Source organism: Buceros rhinoceros, unplaced genomic scaffold, assembly GCF_000710305.1.
Source record: "Buceros rhinoceros silvestris isolate BGI_N320 unplaced genomic scaffold, ASM71030v1 scaffold355, whole genome shotgun sequence".
NCBI classification, from domain to species: Eukaryota; Metazoa; Chordata; class Aves; order Bucerotiformes; family Bucerotidae; genus Buceros; species Buceros rhinoceros.
The window spans coordinates 28,715-49,919 of NW_010410901.1; the positions used below are offsets into that span (position 1 = coordinate 28,715).

General features: G+C 36.5%; 1 protein-coding gene across 2 annotated transcripts in view; it reads right to left on the minus strand.

The window, feature by feature from the left end:
• Nucleotides 1–21,205, minus strand: part of WAC (WW domain containing adaptor with coiled-coil) — a 61,755-nt gene that overhangs the window by 19,005 nt on the left and 21,545 nt on the right. The window contains exons 2-8 of one of the 2 annotated variants that reach the window (XM_010135756.1): nt 19,439–19,545; nt 18,608–18,723; nt 18,032–18,144; nt 16,263–16,571; nt 6,101–6,343; nt 4,094–4,216; nt 2,979–3,127 (exon numbers count right to left, since the gene is read on the minus strand). In XM_010135756.1, the coding sequence (XP_010134058.1) occupies nt 2,979–3,127; nt 4,094–4,216; nt 6,101–6,343; nt 16,263–16,571; nt 18,032–18,144; nt 18,608–18,723; nt 19,439–19,545 (1,160 nt within the window). The remainder of the gene's footprint in view (nt 1–2,978; nt 3,128–4,093; nt 4,217–6,100; nt 6,344–16,262; nt 16,572–18,031; nt 18,145–18,607; nt 18,724–19,438; nt 19,546–21,205) is intronic. The other variant, XM_010135757.1, reaches the window with a different exon arrangement.

A 21,205-nucleotide genomic window follows, 5' to 3' on the forward strand; every position in this document is an offset into this window, starting at 1 on the left:
GAACCAGAACCTGTTACTTCTGGGGCTAATACATAATCAATGCATGTTAACATTTCAACAGCTCTGTCAGCACCAGATTTGAAGAACACAAAAAACCAAGAGACGATCCTATTGTCACTGTTATATTACTACTAATTCTGTTTTGCTGATCTGTGAAGCTACTTGAGGTACCTAGAAAATACAAAGCTTTTATGATTATGATATCCCAGTATAGTAAGAGTTATAACTTCCTCACAGAGGGCTGAGAGTAAAAATTTGCCAATGCATGTAATAATGCACAACAGTCCATCAGGATTAATAGTATTTTCAAGTAAAGACATCAGAGCTTAGTATAAGTAACTCAGAAATTTACTACACTTTGATTGCAACCACATTTATATGTGCTTCAAAAATAAACCAGATGTGCAATCGCACCTCACTGTTGTACAGTCTTAAGGAAAGAGAATTACAATAATTTCAAAATGTGTCACAGTATGCTCATCAAAATACAGACGACACTGCTTTCAGAAGAACTTCTATATACGTATCAATAAAACACACGATACCCTACACTGAAAACAGCAGAGGTGAAATCCTGCATTCCAAGTCACTAACTACAGGCAATCACAGAGCCCTGAACAGAAGTGGAGATTTTCCTTCTCAGTCAAAGCATAAAGTAACCCAACACTTTTTTTTTGTTGTTTTTTGAGGAGTGGCAGCCTCGATGTAGTTATGACTTAAACTCAGATCAACTCTTCTCAAACCTACATATAGACTTGGAGTTTTTTGCTTCTACTGAAAACCTGAGGGAAGGCTTGTGTGTCCAAAAGTGTATTCAGTTACAGAGTTGGACTACCAAGACAGGTTGGCGCTACTTACAGCACTTGGTTTGCCTTCACTTTCTCCTAGGACATAGTTTACTACTACATCACCTACTTCGTACGTGTATTGTTGGCCTTTATATTGGGTGAAAGGCAGCAGGTTCAAGTTTGTCTGCACAGTTCTAGAAAAACATCCATACCAGGATGAGAAATACTAAAGAAGCTAAGTTTACAAAACAAGGATAAATGTCTTGGGGGAGAAAAAAAGAAATCCTGCTGAGCTTCCTTCAAGTCTTGTTTCAGAAAATACTGTATATAAAGAAGATCCCAAAGGATAAAGCTTTTACCATGTTCATAATGAGGCTGATAATCAGAACTTTATTTAGAAAGTAGATCCACGTCTCCGGGTTGTAGAGACCAGAACAGATCAAATTCCAGTTACTGACTGTAAACAACTCAAACAGATGTTTGATAATTTCATTACCTGCCACCTAGCTACAGGCTGCGACCACATAGATGCACTTGAAGGGCAGCAACAAAGACAACAAGCAGGATTAGTACACAGAAGATTTTACAATTCAGTGCACTCATTGCCAATCACAACAAATTGGGAGAATAACTCATTTTCTTTATAGCCACAAAAAAATTCAAACGTAAGAAAATGAGGCATTTAGACTAGAATGAGGAATGCAATCTGTCCTCCTGAAGATAAAAGTATTGCTTAAAGGCCCTCAAGACATAAGAGGCTCTCTTCCAAGCAAAAAAGCAAAAGAAAGATGCCTTAACTAATCAGGAGAGGCACAGTGTGAAGAACGGGGATTTTAACAATTATGAAAAAAATTATTCAAACAAGATTTCTCTCAGCACAAAGTCTACAGTCACGCTTCTTACAATGATAAGCCACTACATATACTGAGCAACATACTGATAGACTGAGGTAAAAACTAAGCGTCTTAATCTCAAAAGATATGTACAAAGAAGTGACAGGACAAGCTCCCATTGCATGAAAACAGCAGACCTGTAGGAAAGGTCCAAATCCTCCTCAAACAGGCTTCCATTTTTCATAGACAGAGCAACAGTAAACTGCTACATTTTTGTGGTTGTTATTTTTTTCAAACTTGCCCAAAAGGCAAAAGGGTGTTTTGCCCTCCAGCTCTACTTGTCACTACAAAACTATCTGGAATGCAACAAGTTTCTTCCCACCAGAGGGCGCAAACCAACAGCTCTGCCTTCAGCTCCCTTTAGCACCAAAATTCTCATTCATAGTAAGTTCTTTAACCCAGTATCTCTTCCCACTCTTGCTCTATAGTATGAATCACAAGTCTTTATACAAGGATAAAGAAAAACCCTTCAGGGGAAGTTCATCTTGAGCGCCTCTAATTTCATCCACTTTCCTCACCTGTTCACAGCAAAACAGTCTCTCTGATCTGCTGGACAGAGTAAACAAACAAGCAAGCAAGCTAGCTCTGCTTCAATAGTATTCCTCAGTATCATTTGTAGGATACGGAATACTGAGCTCAGATTCCGCAAAAGACATTTTTCCTCTGAAGTATGACCCATTAGAGGGATCACGCGCATGACAACTTTTATGTTTCCTCTTTACATTTTTTACTCCATCTTTGAGAAGAACCTTAAAAACTTATTTGTTAGCTTCAATTAATGTTTCCTAGTCATCAATTCAATTAAGGAATTCTGAATGTATGGGGATAATGAGGTGGGAAGGGAAAGGGACATCATGTTATTGACCCTCTAAACACCTAGAACATTTCTAAACCAAACCTGAGACTACATCAAGCCAACCTCCCCAAGAATTTCTCTCCCATTCTAAAACTCTTTTATTGGCTAGAGAACTTTTGCTTTTGGAGTAAGTTTTTACTTCCATTTAAATATGTTAAAATACTGATCCGTTGGTAGTATCTCCAGAAAGCACCTGAAGTGAGCACATTATTTTCTTCAAGAACAGAAAAGTGTATGAGAATTCCATGCTAGAGTTGTACTGCAAAAATCCAGAAAAGTAGTTATTTTAGTAGTTACAGTACTGGTTCTATTGTGAAAGATAACACACATATTTTATCATCCTACATATAACTGCTAGCACATGGATATATAGCAGAATATACTGAATATTACCTGTAATGGTTTCCAACTATAATATGGCATAAATCAAGAGGACTTTACCTTCTGCTGCGATGATACCGGCGGCGTAGTCATCAAAGGCTTAAGAGGAACGGTGTTAGTCTGAGGCGTGCTTATTCTTGGAGATACATATGACCTTGGTGACGAGGCATCAGATGTTAAAGACATTGGAGACTGATTAGATGGCTGAGCTGTGAAAAAAACCACCATTAATTTTAATAAAGCCATATCCTGCATTTTCACTTGGTACTTTGAAGTGTGCTATATTAGATAATATACAAACATATTCACCTTGAGAGGGAGGGAGGGAGAGCAGGCACAAACAACTGGAACAATCAAATGTTCCAACAATAATTCTAACTATTTTCCTCAAAGCCTCCAATTCTAAACCTTGAGGTGAGGGGAAAGACAACAGGCTATATGCAATGCTTTTTATACGAGAAGAAACTGAATTTGTGATGCCTACTTTAGAGCGCTCAGTTTAACTGAAAGAATGTACGAACAGTTTATCTAGAAACCTAACCACCCATTCTAGGCATCTATCAACCATCCCTCACTCGTGTTTTTATTACTGGTTAAAAATTAGCATTAGCGTAATACTGCTTACCGACTAAATAACATGACTGCACTTATTCTTTTGGTTTAAGTTTGTAGCTTTATTCAGTTACAAACCAGAACGTATTGAAGATACCCAACGGAGTATCTTGCTTGCCTGGAAGCCAAAATATAGTGTTTACAGAAGACTACAATCCCCCTACACCAGACAGAATAAACTTTCTTTTAAGAATTTAAGTCCTCCCCCAGAAGTCACAGTTGCACAGTATTACAAGAGGGTGTTGAACCAAGGAAGAACTGTGTTTTATACTGAATAAATAACATCTAATTAAGGTTCAGTGTAAACTGAGAGGGTCTCACACGTTTCACATTACTCATAAAGAGCTAGTTAACATACAAAGAAAATCCCAAAAGGTGAGACAGAGAAGAACATTCACTTAGCTTCCTGCTCCCCAAGTAACAATTTCTTATCCTGTCTTTGGGAAGTCATTCAACATCCTCCATACCAGACAAGATACAGGTTTCTACAGGTTTCAAATGCATCGACCTCTATAAAATGTAATGTAACAGTTTTAGGTAAGTGAAAAGACGACTCTGAATACCTTGTGTAGACAGTTGTGCAGCTTGAGAAATTAGGGAAGTGATATTGAAAGCAGATGGTCCAGCAGTAAGAATTTTATGGAGTATAGACTGCAGAGAGGCTTGTGTCACAGCTGCTGTTAGAACTAAAAACAAACGTTCTGTTTTACTGACAATTCTAGAACATCACTTTATACCATTCAAAATGGCTACATTTAAGCCACATTTTCTTTCTCATTTTGTTCCAGTATCCACAATAGACCGAAGAACCACCTGAACTATTTTACTATGACTTGAATTCAATTAATGAATTCTTGGCATGTCTAACCAAACCCTTTATTTATCTTTGAAACATACACTAAAAAATTCTTTTAGAAAGTAAGTCTTCAGTTTGACCTTACAGATCAATAATAACTCTTGTAAAATTAAGAGGACATTTGCTCAATTTGTTACTGCAGTAAACAGAATGTGTGTGTTTTTTTTAAAATACAAACATTTAAAAGAAAAAGCAAAAAAACAATACCACTAACTCACTAAAAGGAAAAACAGAAGACCTTTCATGTTTAAAATCCAGACACTCAGTATTTCTTCTTAAAAAACAAAACCAAAACACAACACCCAAAATCTCATTTGTTCTGGGTTTTGCTGTCCTCCACCCCCCAATCCCCCCACCCCACGCGCCAGCACTCCTCCAGTAAAAAATTAATCATTTTCAACCAGATGTTTTTAAACAACTGCACTACACAGGAAGAGCATCTTACAATATGAGCCTGTAAGACCCAGTTTCTGATCTAATCTTTTCAAAAAAAAAGGTCTACAGGCTCTGTGGGATACTTCCTGAACATGCATTACCCATGCACAAGTCTGAAAAAAAATGACTCACAAGCACACAGAATAACTCTCCGCCATGTGTGCAGTAAGGGCAGTCCTGCTGTGCAAGGTAAAGCCACTCGGCCCACATGGACCTGCCATCCAGGCCCAAACGCCATAAGAACCATACTAAATATTCTTGCTCCAAGACAGACACAGCTGCTCATACAGAGCAAGAGACAATGACTAGGATCTTAAATTGTCAGCTTTCTAGGAAAATGTAATTGGAGTCTTGATTAGACCTTTCATTTTTTAGCACAAACCGCCACGATACTGCTACTTTTAGTCCAGTCTAGTGCATTACAGTTTTAAAAGCTTCTCCCTGAGCGGGAAGAAACAAAAGCCCACACCCCTCTTAGTACCAAATGAAGCTATAATACTTGCTCATTAAAAGGAAGTCAACTGACAGCTTTTCCTTATAAATAATGATAACATACAGAATAGTAAGATTTTAAGTAAAGTGTTACTATTTTGACTTTCATGGTTTGCGCTTTTAAGAAGTCAAGTAATTCTGGGCACTACATGTAAATTAGATAAAATTACATTTAAAATCCATCAACTCTACCTGTTCTTGTAACAGAAGGCATTATAGCTAGTTCTAAACTTTATTTTAATAAACTGGGGCAATGTAACAAAAATCCATGGGATACGCTGATCTAAATGCACAAAATTCAACTTGCTAGCAAAATTACCTATATGCTATCTTATTCTTCTGTTAAAGAAAAAAAGTTGGTATGCAGCAAGATTTAAGAATCCCTAGAAGTTTCAGTATTGGCAAACACATTATTAGAACAGCAGCACAAACTACAAAAAACAAAAGAACAAACACTGCATGAAACAAAAGAACAAAACACTCTAAATTTTGTGTAACTGATGAATGCTGATACAGCTATTAAGTCACCGGTCTCCATTGGACTGCTCACATACATCAGCATTTATTAGCTTAACAACCTTAAACCTTAGCTAATTTAGAAAGGTTTAACAAAAAAAAAAAACCTGAACAAAAAACCAAACCCAAACAAAAACAATCCCTAGTTTATCTAGGGATTAATTTATTCACTTTTCATTTAAAGTAAGGCTTGCATTTACTACAGCTTAGTATCCAATTACACACTAATGTGTGGAAATAAGAGATTACTTTGACTTCAAAGAATCCTTACCTTCATTGATTTTGGATATATCTACACTAGAATTATTAAGCTGCAAGGTGGCTTGCAGAGCAGGCAGCAGCTGTCGAAGGAGATTTGGGTCCTGAAGTAATGGAGGAATTGGTGATTGCGGGACAGGCGAGACAGGAACTGTAGGAGCAGATGAAGCAGGCGCAGAACTTGGATTCAGTCCAGAAGCAGATGTAGAAGGAGTTGTGCAAGAATGGGATACAGATTTGTCCACAGATGCAGGCTCTAAACAGAAGACAGACAGTAATTTTTATTTTCTGCGTTATAACCTGACAACTTCTCACTAGTACAATATTGATATTAAAACACAGAGTATCAAATGCTTAACTACTGTTATAAGAAAAAATCCAAACTTGAATATAACAAAAAATTATATTTTATATCTAGTGTAATTTTCACTACTGAACCCTATATTTATTAGGAACACATACACAAAAAAAATTTCCACTTCAAGATACTGGACTCAAAGCTGCCAGTATTACAAATAGGATTTTTTTTACCCCCTGATGTTTAGGACAAACACAGGCCAAAAATTCCTTAGTGATTTCTTCTTTACTGTGCATATAGCAATATTCTGTATTTTTTCTCATTATTTCACTCTTTCTTTGGAAAATATACTATGAACAAAAACCTCACAGCCCATGGACTTTACAGATAGGTTAATATGTCAAATTGGAGGGGAGGGTATAAGCCATGCTTAATTTATTCAAGAGACTAGACTACAGGAAGCTACAAAGTAAAAATCCAGTCTATGATACACAGTCCAGCTACATTAGTCATGATTCAAAGGATCATGAGCTCTACTAGAAATGTAAAACAAGAGCTGTTAAAATCCCCACAGCAAAGTGGAAAAACATCTAAAAAGGTATTTGCCCATAATTAATTTTAAACTTGTCAGCTTCTCCTGAAGCATCAAAACCTATATCCTTTATTTTATTAATCACATTTTAGCAAGTATCAACACTTATTATCCACAGAAATGCTTAGTACTTAAATTCAATTATACTGTATGGCAATTTGTAATTAATTAATTTTTAAACTTGACTTCCAGTGACCATGGAAGTTTCTTCTCCATTCCAGTACTGTGAGAAATTCCTGCACTGAAAGTATTCCCACTTACTACAGGTGTACCATCAGTCACTTCAAATATCCTTCATTTCCAAAGCCTAAACCACTGTATTTAAATTTTAGCATCCCCTTCTCTCATCCCCATTAAACCCATCAGGTGTCTCTGTCCCCAAAGTCCGTCAGGACTAATGCTTCTACAGACCAAGCCAGATGGATGAAGAGTGGAAAGATGGATATTAATCCAAGATCTCACCTACGACGCTTGCCTGTAATATTGAAGACCTGGATTTTAAATCTGCCTCAAACTGGGCAGAAAATGTCAACCTGGACATTCCACATTTCAGGGAAAAATCCAAATGAAAACTGAAATAACTGGCTGGGAAACTCTTTTACTCTAAAGGTGGCATTTGGTTGGTTTCTTTTGTTTGTTTTGGGTTTTTTTGTTCTCCTGTGGAAAGATGGTCAAAGTAAAAAGAACCTGATTTTCAGTAAAGAAGTGAAATGATCTTGTTTTGTTTTACTACGTAAAACAAAATATTATAAAATTTCTAAAGGGCTTGTGTTTTCTGACAGCCTTAACTGAAAATTTTTAGACTAATTCGGAGAAAAACCCCAAAACAATAAAAATAAACAGATGACTGAAGTATCAATATGCAAATCGAATGAGATTAGAAATCTCGGTGAAAAGAAAAGGAACTTCTGCTTCCTTGCAGCTGCAGTAGAAATAGTTCATTACAGGTCACAAATGCTCCAGAAAAACCTTTTTCAGGCAAGCAGCTGAGAAATCTAAAGCAGAAAAAACTGCTGATGAGTCCAAATTTGACAGCTTCCAAGGATGCAACAGCCAGGGCACACAAACATTTTGATGTTTCAGGCAAACTTCTAAAGAAGAGGCAGCCTTATCTAGTTACAATTTCCCAGGACAAGGTGTTGGCTTTCCATGTATCTGTAAAGGGACCTGGTCATTTGGCCAATAGTTTTCATAAGAAGAACTTATAAAGGGACAACAGTATTACGACTAAGATGAAAAAACGCAGGTTTTTTTTTTTTTATATATGGTTTTCAGCAACGTGTGACTAGGACAGCTCATTAGTTATTAGTCCCCCTTAAAACAGCCAGTCATTAGTAAAAGTCTTTGTTATAGAACTATTACATACAAAATCTTATGTTATGGTGTTCAAATTAAACTTAAGACAACTGCAAGTCAAGACACATCAAGCACATTATAATCTTACCATACTAAACAAAAACATGTAAAGTTTAAACTGAACTTGGATCTGTCACAGTCCACATAAGGACGAGATACACTGGCAGACAAAAGCAAAGGAATTAAGCACAAGGGGCCTGTTAGCACTTATATATGTTAGTACTTACAAGTGTCCTACCCCACAGTTTTGAGAACCTTCAAGAAAAAAAACCCAAATCCAAAACAAAAACCAACCAAACACCCCAATTTAAAAACAAACAAAAGAGAACCCCCCGCAACCCCTAAGAAACTACGAACACTAATTTCAAAACATTTTAATGTAGTTAGGCTTGTCTTCACAGTTGAATTATTTCAAGCAAAGAAGCAACTTACTACTATATTAATAATTCACATAGGCAATACCCGAGCTTCAAACCACCTACCATACTAAACAGCTGGAAGTATTTTTCACCCACGTTGCAGTTCTGAACACAAAATGAACTGAATCAAAGCAAATTAGAGCTAACAATGCAGTGAAGACAAACCTTAAGGCCAGCCCTGCATATTTATTGATTTCCTGAATAAAAGTACTCAAAATATGTCATACAGAACCACTGACTTCCAAGAGGTCTCTAAAAGTACTTTAGTTTGGGTGAGCTTCTCCGCTATAAAAACACAAATTGAATAACATCAAAATGACAGTCCAGTTAATTGTTTTGGACAATATGGAGACACTGTTTTGTTGGTGTATTACTGCAGGTGTTTTAAGCATGTGTTAAAATGTACCGTGAAAGATGTTTTTTGTGTATTTACCCAGATTTAACACCTGTGAAAAGGGGCGGTATCTAATGCTAACATCCAAAGTTTTTTGAGATGGTTAACATAACAAAACCAACAGTTCAAATGTTATGAAGGAATACATCTCTATGATCACTACGTACATGTACCTTTGTGATACTGAACATTATAGAGGATGTCAAGTACACTGAATGCTCAGAGCACCACTGCACTTCACAAATTAAGTAATTTATTCATAGTGAAACAAAGGGTATAGACCTGTGCCTGCCAAAAAAACCTTGTAAAAATATTTGTGAAAATACAAGTATTTCTTCTTTGCATTAAATAGCCTGAATGGCTACTGTCTTCTCTATAAAGGGAAACTCCTCTGTGATGAAAACACAAATGCCAAAAAAGGTAGGCTACAGATTAGCATTATCACAACTTTCATGACCTTAATCTAAACTAACCTATCTTACTCCATGGCTTCCAGACTGGATGCTTGATTTCACAGAAATAAATCCAAGAAATAGTGCTGATATAACAAAGTCTCTAAATATTTACACATCCATTTTTGTATAACGTAATTACAAAGGTTTAAAACTGGTTTAATTTATATTACTATACAGAACATGCAAGTTTTCCTTGTAAAGCTCAGACAACTAGTCAAAAGTCTTCAAGATGAAATGTTTGTTTCACAAAAATCCTCAGATACCACTCACTGGTGTGTGTGCATTTCCCCTGCTTTTTCCACAAATAGAAGCAGATACTGCTCACTCTCTCCTTTTCCCCCCCTAATTCACCTTTTCTGATCTTGTATATTTCTTCACAGTTAAGTTTACTCTTCAATTTTTAAACAGTATTTCCCGGTTTCTCAAACATTTACTAGAGTTTGGTTTTTTTTTTTTTAAATTGCTCTACAATTATACAGTCCTGTAATTCTTATAATGCATTTGAAGCCTCAACCATCATGAAACACAGTCAAAATGAACACAGCACACTGAGAAAAGTTAAGTATCTTTACAAATTAAGCCCTTTAGTTTTAGAACTCTGACACACTGGTCTCTACAGCTATGTCAACATAAGTTCATGTTCATTTACAAGCTAACTACATTTCTATCGCAGAGTAAGGCTTTTGATTACACAGCAGTCATTCATAAACCTCATCTGAACCAGTAACACATCACATTGATTTTGAACCTACAATTGAAATTTTACAAGTAGAAAATACAAATTTGGTTTGTGTCTTATACAAAAAAAATTCTTAAAAAAAAGGTGAACTATGCTGCAAGGCCGGCAAAAGTCTTAGACTATGACTGAAGTTGACTGCAACTCTGCAACCTCTTCACTGTCAACACCAATTTCCATCCAAATGCTACACAAATGACTCTTTAGCCTCACATAAAACTTCAGCTATTACCATGGAAGTTCCATGGAATACTTTTTAAATTAAAGAAAAAACAAACCCAAAACTAAAAAGCAACTAAAGGCAGATCATAGCCAACCGTGATCTTCTGAACTGTTGAGAACTTTAAAATTTATGTTTTAGCTCTTCCTCTGAATAAACAGTAAATAAAAAATAATATTATTTTTTAAATTATTTTTTGTGATTTAAAAAAATATTACTTTGCATCAACTTGTCCACGATAAGCTGAACATGTTGAAGTCTCAGCTTCTGGAGCTTTTAAGAAAACTTCTAAAAAAAATCCATTCACTTTGCTGTGACAGTAGAAAAATAGAGTGTGCTTTTTGACAATCATGAAGACTAGTTAATTAGATGCAGCCTACATATAGAACAAATTTCTTGACCATCAACTTCAATCATACGGGAAAAAATGAGCAAGAAAATGAGCCATCCAGGAAAAAAAAAAAAGAGAAACCTGAAGTAGTCACATAGCAAACAAAACCAACTAGATGTGGAGATTAAATTTATGTGAAGAACTATTAATTGGTTTTACATTAAAATGGAGCAGGGAAAAAGTCCTTTATATAGCAAAAATTATTTTTGAAGATCACAATGATTAGGAAAGAGCTTTCTATTCATAACCTACTCTGCTGGAGCGAGACCTCTGATCACATCCTTTGGACAAAAGGAGAGAAGTCTTGAGTTATCAGGCAGTATCCTCTGTAACAAGAACCTGTATGACAAAGGTGCATCTTTTTTGCAGGTTTTACAAAGAGTTATCTCAACTCAAGTAAACTGTAGGCTGCTGCTTTCCCCACAAAATTCACGTCAAGTCAGAATGGAAACACTACACTGCGTATTTCCAAGCAGTGTGGATTTTTTAATAACAAGGCCAAGTAATCGTTTCAGAAAAACCACCAGATAAATTTTGAGCCGTTGTGCCATGATGTTCTTCAATTACAACCCAGACAAAAGAGGGCAAATGCTTTGCTTCCCAGAATTTGAGACAGTGTATTAAAATGCTCCTGAATTTTGTTCTTACCAGTCTCTGCACCTCACGACAATAACCTCTGCTCCTAAGCAAGCAGCTGACCCACTAGTGAATCTCATTCTGACAGGCAATTCTCAGCCTAGAATGTTACAGTTAAAATTATTCAGACTAGATTTAATGCGGGGGCTGGGGAGGGATGGATGGGTGGGGAGCTGTGCGTGAAAACCTAACTCTTTTGACTGTTCAGCTACTGCGTTTCTTTCAATGAAGAGCTCTTGACACCAACAGTCCCCTCAGGCACCCTGTTCTACTTGCTGGAGTCCTTCAAGTACCTGTCCCTAGTACTTGCTCACTTCCTTCTCACCCACAGTGTGTATGTTAATGTGACAGAGAAGTGAGTGAGGAAAAGAGAAACAAGAAGAGGAAATGCATTTTTTGTGCAGTAACTCCATTCACTGTCCTCCTGCTGACCACTAACATACTAGTAGTCACTGTACAACAAGTAGCTTTAAAATACTGCTATGTATAGCTTGTTCTTATTCTGCCGCATCTCTGGACAACTGCTTTATTTCAAGAAAGATTTTTTTTAATGACATGAAAATTACCCAATACTGTTGACTAGATTATCAATGTGACCCTTTAAGTGTTCCAATAGCTTTTACTAGTGATGCAAATTTTTTTTTATGCAAAATCAATGCATTCAAAGTCCTTCTGATTTGACACTGCAATATTACCCAATCACTTCCCTGTGTGCTTGAGCTGAATCTTTGCTCTGCTAGCAAGTCATGCATGTGTGCTCTCTGTGGGAGGAAAACTTGCACTACAAAATTTTCAGAAATTCAATGCCTTATTGCCTCATAAACCTCACCTCTGCTATACTGATTAAACAACTGCCACGCAGAACAGCTAACTGAACTGCTTAACTGCTGATGATTAAGAATTATAGCACATTCGTCTGTGCTGAAGTACCTTAAATGTACACTCCATCAGCTAAGTTCTCTGAGCAGTGAGAGTCACATTTACTTTTTTCCCCACACAGTTCAGTTCTGAGCTACTAAAACCTTAAGCCACATCAAAATATAAATACTTACAAGCCATGCACTTTGTCAACACATTTGGCCAAATGAAACTATGGCAACAACAATTAGTGGGTTCTCAAATACACTCAAATTGCCAAAAAAAAAAAAATTCCATATTTTGGATTACCCTAGTCTTAAAAAAAATTTTTTTTGACCTCTGCTGCCAAAGTAAATGTAACAGCAATGCTCAGCAAACAAGTATAAAGTACTGTAAGAAACCTCTAACAGTCTCACTAGTGTAATTTTTTCTAACCACTGTATGAATGGAGTAATATACTTAAAAGTGCATAACTCAGTCAAAGAAGATACAAGGATACCAGGAGCAATGTTACTAACTGACTGCTGAAGACTATCAAGTGTTACAAGTAAGAAAACCACAGGGGTGAGAAAAGGATGAGGAAAAAGCTTGGCTGTCATTGACCAACCACTTTAAACTGTCAGCATCAGGGCCACAACCCACCCAGCATTTCACTGGCCCACTTGCTGAGTTTTGTCAGAAAAGTTTTAGAGTACAGCTGTACTAGAAAGAGAAGCGCTGCCTGATGGGAGTATGGAGGAAGGGTGTCAGAAGAAGTATATCCTACAGACAGACACACTGTTAAGATACGGACAATAAGACATTTCATTCAATAACTAAATTAGAAATAGGAAAATGTGATGTGCCCCTACAGATAAAGCAGCCAAAAAGTAGGAAACACAACCCCACACTTTACCTGCATAAAGCACTCACAGTGAGCACAAAGAGAAGCAGCAGATTCTGACTGGAACATTCAAACCAAAGGGTAGAGGTCAAATAGTTCCCCAGGAACTCTCCACTACTGCCAGCCATTGAGGGCAGAGGACTACTGCTAACAGCTGAGCTATAGTTCAGCCAGGGATTTTATTCAATCTCCTTGTGGGACTACAACATACCCCTGCAGCAAAAGAGATTGAGCTGAAAAAAGTGTTGTTGTTGGGTTTTGTGGTTTTTTTGTTGTTTTGCTTTCAACAACTATTACTCTGCATTAAAAAAATACACACTAGAACAGAACTATCAGAACAGTGGTACATATATGCTGGCATAAGGCTGCCAGCAACACATTGACAAGAAGCAAGAACTCATTTAGGCAAGGACTTCTGCACATACTACTCAGTCATTTGGACCACACTATTTTTATAGCAAAAAATACAGCTTTACCTCATTTTAGAAAGAGAGGGTTGGCATAGCTAGTGAACAGAAAAAGATCAAAGGCCGTTTGCTTTGCTAGTGTAAAAACAAACCCCTCAAAGTATTCTCCAATTTTACAAAGATACTTTTAGAAGATTGTTTGAACCGAGTGCCTCAGGAATTTTTTTAATTTCGTATAACAGCTACAAATACTTTCAAACATTGCAGACCTATAATACTGCAGGTTCCCAGTCATCTCTGGGAAAATGAGCAACAGAAGCAAACTATCCAAACTATCCCAATGTACAGCACTGCTTCCTCCCTTCTTTTAAATTTAAGTACATAAAATGCTACAGAAATTATACTGGTCAAATTTCTTATATAAAATAAGTCCGACAACCACAAAAAAGGGAAAAAGGCAAGACTATTGAATAGATTCACTGAATTATATTGTATCATAATATAAGATGAGCTCAATTTTTCTGTTTCTGTAAGAAGAGAGGTATTCAAGCAATACGTGAAAACGCACATTTTCTGGAATCAGTATTTCAAGCCTAACATTCACCTATTCTGATTCTTCAGCTATTTGCTATCTTCTTGTAACCAACTTGTGTGAATTTTCCTGAAGTATTGTATTTGCTCACAATGAAGTGCCATGAACCACATCAATGAGGCAAGAGTATTACAGAAAATCTATCAATTTAACTCACATAAACTTAAAAATTACATAGAAATACAGAAATTAAGTGATTTTTATTTTTTAGTATGAAACCATCCTGAGTAACACAGAATCTAAAGTAAGATTTATAGTGTCCAGACCGTCCTCTGTGAGATTATTTTCACTATTGTTACCCAATGTATGTTCTCAAATTAATGTTATATGTAAGAAATACTAGAATTCCTCGGCAACATTTGTAGCGGTTGTCACAATGGGAAATCCCTTCAATTGCTGTAAGATTCAGTTGCTCAATTTAAGTGGAAGCAACTAACAAAGTTATGCAGTAAACCAGGGAAAGAATATATCCAGTTTGGAGTCAGATCACACACCAAATAGGAATCAAGTACGTGCCACAACTGAGTAGCAATAAGGGTTTTCTTTAAGTATATTTTAGGATCATAATGAAAACAGAGAAGATATGCTTAAGGAGACAACATTTGAGACAGACGCTTTGCACTGTTGTGTTTAAAACCGTATCAAACTGCAATCAAAACATAGAGGCTGGTAGGTAACTATGGTGTTCAGAACTAGAACCTGCATAAACTAGTACGTCTTATTTCTTGCTTTTGTGTCTTGAATAGAGGAAGGCTTGCTAATCAACACTCATGGACTAGGGCACATAAAAATTGTACCAATTCAAGAAAAACAGAAAATTTCTTTACACGCACTACTTCCTTACAGTGCAGTATTTGTCAGAGTATGGCACTGTTTGGACATTTTGGATGGCCAAGCATACTCATCTCTTTAATGGAATTCTTTAATAAAGGAAAGCAAATGCAGAGTGTAAGACCAATTACAGACTGGAGTCTTTTTGGTCTTCTTTTTAGCAGGGGACTATTCTTCTGTAACTGGACAGACTTGCAAATATCAACAGGGCAACAAGCTATCTTTCAAAAAAGACTTGTGTCATACTAATTAAGCAATATTTTAAGTTAAAACCAGACACATTTATAAAAAATTACTTTTTCCCCTCCCAAAGTCCCCAAAATAGAGTTTTCTTACACAAGGTTACTCTCTAAGGACAGAACTACACCGAAGTATCACACTATCATTAATAACACACATCTCCATTCTCACAAGCTGCTTGAGCTCTTATTGCCTAGTAATGAATCATATCCTGTCAAAGTACACACTTTTGAAGGGTCACAAACAATGCACAGTGAAGTTCTGATCTTCACTGGGTGACTCTAATTGTTTCTGGTATGTATTACACAGAAATACAAATTTTCAGCAGCTTTAGAACTGAAAATCCAGTATATCACAAGACACAGATCAAAACAGAATAATAGCTGTTACAGATGTGTAGAAAACTGTGTTGTTTTCTGTAAGAATTGAACTTCATTTATTTGAAAGTTTGACACTGGCATTCCAAAGAGTAACCAAAGTTCATAAAATACAATGGTCCAAAATGACTTTCAAATGATGAAACTACATCTACGTTACCAACTCAAATAATGGTAAAGACACAAAACAACACGAGGAAGGACAAAAATTAAAATACGTCCTACTGAAATGTATCTTTCAAATTATCATTTTGAATTATAATTTGCAGAATAAGCCAGTAAACAGCAAATATTGCAGTGTCAATTTGAAGTTGTGTAAAATAGAGCAAAAGTGGCTTAAGGGGAAATAAACGCAGCAAAACAGAAATCAGGTTCTAAGCACACATAATCAACAGGGAAAACTTTAAATTCTGGAAGTAAAATACTTTTAAGAAGCAATGCAAATACAGTGCAACCTCTCAAATACTAGAAGGTATTTCATTAGACATACCTTTTCTCTCTGTTTTCTGTGCAGGGATGGAAGATGTGGATGTAGGCAGTTTTGATAATGTAGATGCTCCATTAGCATCAAAAGATTTCTTTGGCTGGTGATCAGATTGTAGAGAAAATGGACTAGGAGGAACAGTGCTTGGGGTAGCAGTTGGATGAACCACTGGTTTGATGGGATGCTGTACTGGAGTAGAACTACTGTGAGTCTCTGCTCTTGGCAGTCTGTAGTCTCTGTCATTGTGCCTGCTTGTTTGAGATAAAATATTCTGTGGGAGCATGCTACTGGTGTCACTGGAATGCTTGTCTTCCACTTTTTTCAGGATTCCCCAAGTAACGTTGCAGTAAGAAAAAAAGATTAAATTAGAACCTCATTTAAGATTGCAGTGACTGATTAATACAGCTGCACATCAACAACTAGAGCTGATTGAACTGCTTATGATTAAAAAAAGCGCCTCATGTGGATCAGCATCAAAAAAGGCAAAATTCAATTTTACTCACTGACAAAAATGCATTTTCTCTGACCTTTGCTTGATTTAGAGTTCCGGTTAAGCACTGTGTTTTGATGCAAGGCTGCTTTATAACAAGTGTTACAGACAAGTTAACTTTTCAAGTCTCCTAAAAAAATCTAAATTAAAATCTGTTATTTCCATCTTATATTTAGCATGAAGAGATAATTCACACCATTTTTCTTTTGTTCACTGAAAATCCTCAACATCGAGTATAATTTAATAGTTTCAAATTCTAGCCTTCAAACAATTACATTTCAAGTCACTTGAGTGCTACTACAAAGAATTTACTTGCAATTGAATTAATCCAAGAGGACTATAAATTAAATGAGTGACTAATCTACATTTGTCACATGATCACAGACTTCAAAATATGCTACACAGGGAACACACCAAGCAAATACAGAGTAATTCCTTTTATTGATTCCTAGATTTTCACCTGCCACAAAGCTAGTAGTTATTGCAATATTTATTTCTGCTACCTTTTTGTAGCATGCAGTATATTTTAGCATATGCAGTTATGTTTCAGCACAAACAGAAAAACTGCCCTTTACACATCTCTGCCTTGTCAAGTCCCAAGCAAGGGAGGAGGGGAGGGAATTAATACTTCTGATGGCTTCTACTTTTAAATCACCCTGAGAACTATGCTACAAATTCACCCAAACATCAGCATACAGAATGAGTCTTACAGAACAACCATTTCCCAGAAAAATTTGACAAAGATTAAAGGCATCAGGAAAAAAATTCCGCCTAACAGAAATTCACAGTCTGGGAAAGGCTTTGCTAAGAGTACTGGCATGGTAAAAATATGCTTTCACTACTCTACACAAGCCTCTGAAAACTCTGATATCACAACCCATTAAATTAGCTTATTATTTTCAGATGTGAAATCAAGGTTTTGGAAGAAACTTCTGCATCTCTATTTTTAATCTTGGAATATGACACTCACAGGTGTCAATGATCACGACAGTCCAACTATACCATAAACTATGCTAGAGTAACTGCCTATAATTAAATCAGACAGTAAAAGCTGCAGAAAGGAGGAGTACCACGAAAAGCATCAAGCGTTACACTAGTAAATGGTCCAAGTTTATTTTAAGAAGAAACACTTGAGAGAGCTATCTGTGCTATCCGCATTGGCCTTTTTATATAAAAAGGTGAGAAAAACAGCTAAGGAAAGGGAGGTTTTTTTAAAGTCTGGAAAAGAAAACAGTAATGCAAACAAAGCAAGAATATATTACTGTAAAAAAAAAAAATCACATACTTCCACTGGCGAACCCACTGGCAGCAGTAGCCTGCATCACCTCTCTTCTGTAATCCCTATCTTTTGGAAAACTGTTAACAGACATTTTGCTTGCTTCTTTTTGTCTCTGCTCTCTGAAGAAAAGAAACACAAGCTGAGTAAGAACTTACGTCATCTAATAACATAACACTTTCTACGGGTGAAGTAACATGAGAGGAATTAAACTATTCTAAGAGCTTGGTACTACAGATGAGGTACACAAACTCCAGCCATTGCTTTCTTCCACCAGTGCTCGTCAAAGCCCCCAAAACACCAGTTCAGCTCTCAAATGCTGCAAAACCAAACAACCAGAACAACCAACCCTACAAACAAACAAAAAACAACCCACCCCACCAAAAAACCCAAACCAACTGTACGTCCCCCTCCCACCCTGGAACCTCAAGAGTAAATAGGTGCCAGAGGTCATAGTAAGAGTAGAAACACTGTAGACTTGGCACAATCTTTTATTGCAGTAATCTGTTAGATAGGCTCAACTGCTCTTAAATGATCTTAAGAATACTTGTTTTTCATAGAATGAAAACAGACACACACACATACCTTTCCAGCCACTCTTTTGGTTTTTCCCATTGTGAAACTTCTGTTCGGCAGTTGTAGTAGTATTTTTTGCCTGAAGAGCTGATGTGTTCAGACCAATCATCCGCAGAATCATAAGCCTTTAAAATATGAATAGCATTGGAAAAAAGACTACTTGAGAGTTTTAATACACAAATTTAAAAGCTTCTATCATTTTTAAAACTACATGGTGTCCACATATGCCCCCATATCACTGCTTTCCATTTACACCATCTCTAAATGCCTGTTTCATTTTGATAGTTAAAAGATGTGACCACTACACTCCTGATGCATTCTGCAAGTTTCCTCTGCTTTATTCCCACTGACCCTGAAACCAAATCTAGCAATAAGTTTAGTGACTTTTTGCAACTTAGAACTTCTTCAAAAAATATCTTTTAAAAATTTTTCTATACTTCACAAATTTATCTATTTTATTTTGAGCGCAATATTTAACAAACACCAACCTAACTACTAAAATCTGGATAATAAAGCGACTAAAATTCACAATGTGCAAGGCATCTTAAGTAAAAACATACTTCCTTCTCTAGATTTACCAAAGTTCATGAAATCTACTTCATTTAAATAATTAGTATTTTAAAATTCAGAACAGATACCTCAAAACTCAAATGATTTTCATTTAGAACAGTTTTACAACATGTAACTGCACCTTGGATTACAATGTTTAGAAAATACTGACTGACGCTGGAAAACTCAATGAAGCAGGAAGTACATGCCACCTGTTTCAGACAAAATGATGGAAGTGTAGCGTGCATGAATGGGGTGACACAGGGATGAATACCAGTCGCAAATACTCACTGCATCAGAAGTTTTGCTTGGATTATTGCTGGGATTAGAAGAATGTGAATTTGAACTATGAAGAGCACTATGGTTATGTGAATTTTCTTGTGGAGAGTAACTGGTCCCTGAAGGAAAAAAGAAAGACTATTCACCATGTATGTTTTCAAAGACATGTACCATCTGCATTCTAAAGGAGGTAGAAGGGGAAAGGAGAAGGGAGGGGCTAAGACAAGTTGGCCATAGCCTGGACCACTGCATGGTTCAGATGCAAAAGTATTTCAGGAAACCACATGCCCATTTCTTTTTTGCACAGCCTAAAGCTTACTTTGTCCTTCTAGTTACAATAATGCAGTATGTCCCTTCACTAGTCTTACTCTCAAATTTCATTCCACTACAAAGAAAAAAAGTAGTCTTTACATTTGTTGGTGGCTGGAAGAGTCCTAACACATCAATTTAGAAATTAAGAGACATTTTCTCCTCAACATTAAGTCAGAATGTTTAAATATGTTTATCATCAGACTACACAGATACACAAAATCAGGTCTTAAGCTCACTGGAACAATGCTGTTTTCTTAACCTTCTAAGACTATTTGTAACAGGTTCTAGGTAATGATTTCTGTTTATGAACATAGATTAAATTACTTTTCCCGCACATTAATCTCTGCAACATACGTGTAGACATCTCAAATACCAAAAGCAGTATTTTCCAAACTGCCACCTGCTTCTGGTCTCCCTAACTGCTTCTCACAAGGTAACCTGATTTTCTTCCTCACTTGAGCACAAAAGAACAGCTGGGAAGTTAGAAGGGAGATAGTTCTCATCACCTTTTACATCTATATTTGTGCCTATGCTCAAGTCACCAATTACACCTGAATAGTTCTAATTACAATTAAACAAGGCCATACATTAAACCCTTTGCAATCTTATTTTAAATTTTCTGCTCTTAAGGCCTCTTATTCCTCGAACATCTCTATAATAAGTAAAAGCGCTTCCATCCTTCTTTATATGATTTACTCTTCCTAAGTTTTAAACGTTCACATAAATCACACCAAACTACGAAAAATCAGTTTCCTACACATTTCAGAGAAAAACAGAGGCATTCCCAATACACCACTCTCCCTGCCTTTATTTTTCCTCTGCCTACTAAGAAGTTTCTAAATACTCAGAGACACTGCTAGGTACCATTAGCTTCACATACTGTATAATGATCTAAATACGAAGTCAAAGTGTTTGCAAATGACAAAGACTGTATCTTACAGGGAACTACAATAAAGAACAGTCCACTGATAGTGGGCTTATAAGTGGGAGTGAATGGAACAATTAAAACAAATATATTTTAAGTCTTCTGAGATCCACACATGCACAAGATGACTAAATGATGTATCATGGTGCAGAATGGGAGAGATTATAATGCAAATTCCATCTTCTGAGCCTTCTGACTACGCAAGCACTGACAAAATTACTATTTCAAACTACTTCTTCCCATCTTCTAACCCTGTAGGTTGGAAAAAGAGTCCAGCACAAAAGCAAAGAGGTACACCATGGCTGATGTGTTTAGTACCCTACAAAAGTTAAAGACTGATTTGCACACACATGAACTTGCACACGTTACTGCAGCCTGAACCATCAATAGCTCTGAATGTTTTCCTACACTATTTTGGCTAAAAGCGTATGTCATTCCCTGGTGGGGGGGGGCAGGGAGGAAGAAGTCTTGTCCTCAAATACAGCCATTCAAAAGCAAAACGCATAGTCCTACACCCATAGTATCCTGCATGCTCAGAGCCA